Below are 6,000 nucleotides of genomic sequence, written 5' to 3' on the forward strand. Positions count from 1 at the left end.
CCCATCTAAAAATAAGCTTCATCAGCACCCCCACCTCCCACCAAGAGTGAAAGGCCCACAGGACCACGTGGCCATAGGCCCCAAGGGCCCTCCTAGCTTTGGGGAAGGGTAGGACTCATCTAAAAACGAGCTTCATCAACACCCCCACCTCCCACCAAGAGTGAAAAGCTGGTTCTCCTAGAAAATGAGCTTCTTCACAGTCACCCCTCAGAAGTGTGAAAGACCCATAAGGGAACTGACTTTTGCTGGCTGGGGTGAGCACTTTCAGTCTCTGGGAGGAAAGAGGCCCTTCCTAAAATGTGAGCACCCTTTCTTTCTTTCTTTCTCTACTTCCTTTTATATGAGAGGCCCCTTCCCAGAGTCTGAAGTATATATACAAAGAGACTTGGCCCTATGGTTTAATGATTCTTGGGTTGACAGAATGCAATGGAACTTGGCTTTTTAGCATACTAAGTGGTTAGGTGAACCCGGATCTGGACTTCTTCAAGTCCCAGCTTCTGTGAGGAGACACAGTCTGCCCAAAATAAAGATACAAGTTTTATATTCGATTTTATAAGTTTAGGGAAAGATTGACATTTACTTCAGAGATTTTTGGCAAACAGACCTTTAAAAAAAGAACTTGTTCAAGCCCTGCATTATAGTATGTGCCCTTAGGAGATGAGCATTCTTCATTAGGTACTAATACATGGGATACTTTATGAATTGGAAAAGGACTGAGTATTTTTTTTGTAGGGGAGGGTAAAAGCAACTCTATACTAGTTCATTTTTTCATACTCCAAGTTCTTTGTTCTGGCAGGCATTCTAGCCATCATGATGCAGTCACCGTTGAGCCTTTGTACGAAAACAGCACCTTGTGTTCCCAAAGAGCTGTGCTTATTGCTGAATCTACCCAACCAATACGCCTCAGTAGTGTTATCCTAGCTCGAGAAATAGGTAGGTTGAGAAGAAACAAGTTCAATTAGAACTGGGATTTTATCATCCAGGGGCATTCACAGATGGTCACTTCTGGTGTTCCAAAGTAAGACTAAGGGAAGCATTTTTTCAGTTTAAGCCAGAGGTGCAGTATCCCTCCTCTTACCTGGAAAGGCAAGTATGATTCAGAACCAACCTGGTAGTACAGACCTGGAGGATGACAAGGGAGAGTGGATGAGACCAGCTCTGGGCCCAGATCGTTTCAATTGTATTGGAATTTCTTCCTATCCCTCTCTCCTTTCTTACTCTTGCTTTTGTTTTAAACAATTCCCTACCCATGCTGGGTGCTATGTTTAGGGTTAGTGATTGGCAATAAGAAATCCTTATGTTCAAGGGAGAATTTTGGTGAAATGTCTAATCTGAGGACCAGGCCAGGCAAGGAGACAAAGCCAAAATGGGGCTGATGGCTCAGAAAAGTTTTGTTCAACAAATATTTTTAAGTACTAGATACAAGGCTCTAGTAGGTGCTAAGTGCTGGGGATGATAGGCAGTCATGGACAATGCATTTCCCCAAAGAGTTTGTGTATGTGTGTGTGGTGGGACTACTATTACAAATAGACAAATGAATGTGGTACAAGGAAAATCCAGGAGAAAATACTAAAACTGAGAATCAGGGAATGATAAAGGAAATAGGGTGTGAGCTGAATCTTGAAGAAAGGCCAAGATTTTGTAAGGCAGAAATGAAGACAGAATGCATTCTAGGCATGAGGGAAGGCTTATGCCATTTGGAGTCAAGACATAGGGTGTCCTCTTTGATTGGCATGCAGAATGTGTGTGAAGGATGAGGATGACCCAGGCAGATGACTCTGATTATATATTTTTAAAGGCTGAGGTTCCAAAAATCTTCCTTGGTCCGGTCCATACCATTTTTAATGACCCTGCCTATAGCTGTAGAAATGTCCCACCCTTACAGAACTGGATCTGCTGGTTGAATTGAAAAAAGTAAGCCATCACAGTCTTGAAGCCAAATTGTAGAGAACTTTAAATGCTAGGCTATGGAGTTTGTATTCTGTTCTATAGACAGTGGGATGACCTGGTCACACCTGTGCCTCAGGAAAATTATTTTGGCAGCTGTGTGGAAGATGGATTGGAGGAGGGAAAGATTAGAAGCAAGGAGGCCAATTAGGAGGCTATTATAGTAATCCAGGAGAGAGGTGATAAGGGCCTGAACTAAATTGGTGGATATGGAGAGAATAATAATAATAATTACTATAATTATTATTATAACTAGCATTTATATAGTGCTTTAAGGTTTGCAAAGTGGCTTTCATATGTTTTTTCATTTGATCCTTACGATGCAACTCTGAACGGTATGTCGCCTTATTATTCTCATCCCCATTTTACAGATGAAGAATTAAGGCTGAGACATTAAATGACTTGCCCAAGATCACATAGCGTTTGAGGCAGGATTCAAACTCAAATCTTCCTCACTTCTTAGTACAGCCCTCTATCCAATGATTCAGTTAACTAGCAATTTATTAAATGCCTATTATATGCCAGGCACTCTATTAAGCACTTAGAATACAAAGAAAGGAAAAAACAGTCTAATGCAAGAGAGGCACACAACTATGTACAAACAAGATTTTGTTCAGTTGTTTTACAATCGTGTCTGACTCTTCATGACTGCCATTTGGGGTTTCCTTGGCAGCAGTACTAGAGTGGTTTGCCATTTCCTTCACCAGCTCATTTTACAAGTTAGGAAACTGAGGCAAACAGAGGTATGTGACTTGCCCAGGGTCACACATCTAGTCAGTGTTTGAGGCTAGATTTGAACTCAAGAAGATAAGTCTTTGTGACTCTAGGCCTGGTGCTCTAATCCACTGAAGCACCTAATTGTCTCTACAAATGCCATAAATTGGAGGTAATCTGAGAGGGAGGGCACTAGGATTAAGGAAGAAAGGGAAAGGTTTCTTGCAGAAAATGGGACTTTAGCTGAGACATAAAAGAAGACAAGAAAGGAGGAAGCAGAAATGAAGAGGGAGTGTTCCAGGTATGGGGGGCAGCATATTGTGTGATAGGAAGAGCCAGGAGGCCACTGTTACTGGATTAGAGTGTGTGGAAGGGAGCAAGGTCTAAGAAATCTGGAAAGGCAGGAAGAAGGATAAGTTATGGGCAAATTATGAAGGGCATTGAAGCCAAACAGGATTTTATATTTGATCCTACAGGTAATATGGAGCCACTGGAATTTATTAAGTAGTAGAGTTTATATGATCAGACCTACGTTTTAGGAAGATGAATTTGACAGCTGAGTGGAGGTTGGATTTGAATGGGGAAGAGACTTCAGGCAGAGAGATCCACCAACAGGCTATTGCGGTATTCTAGACGTGAGGTGATGAGGTAGGAACTCAAGAGGACTTGATGTGAAGAGGGGTGGAGGTGAAAGAGTGAGGAATTTTGAGGATGACACCTCATTTGTGAGCCTGGGATGGTGATGGTACTCTCGACAGTAACAGAGAAGTGAGGAAGAAGGGAGGGTTTTGAAGGAAAGACAATGAGTTTTGTTTTGAACCTAATTGCTAATAATAATAGCTGGTATTTATATAGTGCCTACTATGTGCCAGGCACTATGCTAAGTGTTTTACAAATATCTCATTTGATCCTCACAATAATTCTGTGAGGTAGGAGCTATTATTATCCTTATTTTACAGTTGAAGAAACTGAGGCAGGCAGGTTAAATGACTTGCCCAAGGTCATGTAGCTAGTCAGTGTCTAAGGATTGAAAGGTTAGTGAGAGGTCAGCTAGGTGGTGCAGTGAATAGAATGCTGAGCCTGGAGTTAGGAAGACTCCTCTTTCTAAGTTCAAATGTGGCCTCAGACACTTACTAGTTATGTGACCCTGGGCAAGACACTCAACCCTCTTTGCCTCAGTTTCCTGATCTATAAAATGAGCTGGAGAAGGAAATGGCAAACCACTCAAGTATCTTTGCCAAGAATACCCCAAATAGTGTAATGAAAAGTTGTACACAATTGAAAAATGACCAAAAAGTGAATGAAGAGGAAGTGTTTAAACAGTTCTTTCTGGAGTTTGGCAGTGAAATAGAGGAGAAATGTGAGGTGATAGCTTGAGAGGGAGTATGGTAGGGGTGGTAGGAGTTTTTTTAAGGCTAGATAAGACCTGGAAATGTTTGGCAGTAGTGTAGATAGGGAGACTTTGAAGGTGGGGGCAAGAGAGAATGATCAAGTTCCTTAAGGAGATGGAAAGGAATGGGATCAAGAACATGGTTTGGCTGTAGGAATGGACCTTGACGAGGAGAAGAGCCACATCTTCTTTATAGACAAGAACAAAAGAGGACAGAATGAGTGTAGGGACAATGGGGAAGGGGGGTAGTGTTGAGGTATGTGATGACTGGTGAGGGAACTTCAGGTAGGTGACCTCAGTTTTTCTCAGTAAAGTAAGATGTGAATGTATCTCTAAGCAGGTGGGGCTTGGGGGCTTGAGGAAATACATTTGGAATACCCACTGAGGAAAGTGGCATAGAGTTACAAAGAGTTTCAGAATTCGAAAGGATCTCATCTTGTCCAGCCTATACCTTAAGAATCCCCTTTTTAGTGTACCAGCCCAGCCTGTGCTTTAGGACATCCAGGGAGTAGAAATTTACTGCCATGTGAGGAAGCCTATTCCACTTTTAGATTGGTTAGGAAGTTGTATCTTTCATCAAAGCTACATTTACCTCGGCAAATTCTACTCATTGCTTTTAGTTCCGTCCTCTGGAGCCAAAGTAGAACAAGTGTATTCCTTCTTTCAGGTGATAACCTTTCAAATATTTGAAATCTACTCCTTTTCTGGACTTCTCTATTTCTGTTGAGGGTAATGCCACCCTTCTAGTCACCCAGGTTTACAACTTTGGAGCCATTTTCACCTCACTTTTCCTCAGCCTACATATCCAATCAATTGCCAGGTCTTAAAAATCCATATACTACAAGAATCCATACACTACAAGATGTATTTCCCCCCAGTCCTTTTCTCTTCGTTCATATGGTTGCTACCTGAGTTTAGACCCGTATCACTTCATTATATTTCCTGGACCAGTGATCTCTAAATTTTTTCAATCTTGTACCTCATTGATAAAATTTTTTTGAATATCCACCCCTGATATGTGTATATTTACCTATTATATAAGTTATATACATGTACTGGAGCAGAGCATGGCATAATGGATGGAAAACTGGCCTCAAAGCCAGGAAGACCTGGGTTCAAGTACTGCTTTGAATACATAGTAGCTGTGTGACTCCAAGAGCAGTGATTTTCTCTGTGCTCTAGGCAACTAAGACTGTAGTTGGAGTGAAGGTGCTAATCTGCATTGATAGAAGGAGTTTCTTCATCTCGAATTTTCTTATGCCAGTGAAATCATAGGTCCTTATTTACTAGTCCTTATGTACTACTTATGTATTACAAAGTAGTCCTTATGTACTACTTCGGTAATAATTACATACATTGTAGTGTACATATATACAGAATGGGGCAATGGAGAAAGAGCTGGCCCTGAAATCAGAAAGACATGGGTTCACTTTCTTTCTCTTGACGTATATTGGTTATTTGGCCATGCTCAAGTCACTTAACCTCTTAGTGCTCTAGAATAAAATTATAATGTAGTTGAGAAATATTTAACAAAACAAAAATACAGTAGAACAGAGATAAAGTTAACATGTGGTTTTCTAAGTATGCAACTACAGAGATCCTTATATACAGTGACACCACTGTGCTAGATAACTCTCTAAGAAGTTGCAAAGAGGGTGCCAATCTGTATTGGTAGAGGTAGTTTCCTTATCTGGGAGTTCCCTGGCTAGAATGAAGCTCCAAGTCATAGTAGTTTAGGAGAACAACTGGTTAACTGGGCATTCAGGGTGTTTATAGGGGTATTTTATGGTGTGTGTGTGTGTGTGAGTGAGTGAGAGAGAGAGAGAGATTGGGGAGAGAAATACATGTAGATATGTATTGGTCATAGTAGTTTAGGAGTTTGGTGAACTGGGCATTCAGTATGTTTCCAAGGTGTGTGTGTGTGTGTGTGTGTGTGTGTGTGTGTGTGT

The 6,000-nt window shown here is 41.2% G+C and overlaps 1 protein-coding gene across 1 annotated transcript in view; it reads left to right on the forward strand.

The window, feature by feature from the left end:
* Positions 1–184: 184 nt before the first annotated feature.
* LOC114049843 (nuclear pore membrane glycoprotein 210-like) overlaps positions 185–6,000 on the forward strand; it is a 127,352-nt gene continuing 121,536 nt past the window's right edge. Inside the window, exon 1 of the mRNA XM_027871268.1 lies at positions 185–254. Coding sequence (XP_027727069.1) covers positions 185–254 — 70 coding nt within the window. The remainder of the gene's footprint in view (positions 255–6,000) is intronic.

This window comes from Vombatus ursinus, unplaced genomic scaffold (assembly GCF_900497805.2).
Source record: "Vombatus ursinus unplaced genomic scaffold, bare-nosed wombat genome assembly UNPS02014798.1, whole genome shotgun sequence".
NCBI classification, from domain to species: domain Eukaryota; kingdom Metazoa; phylum Chordata; class Mammalia; order Diprotodontia; family Vombatidae; genus Vombatus; species Vombatus ursinus.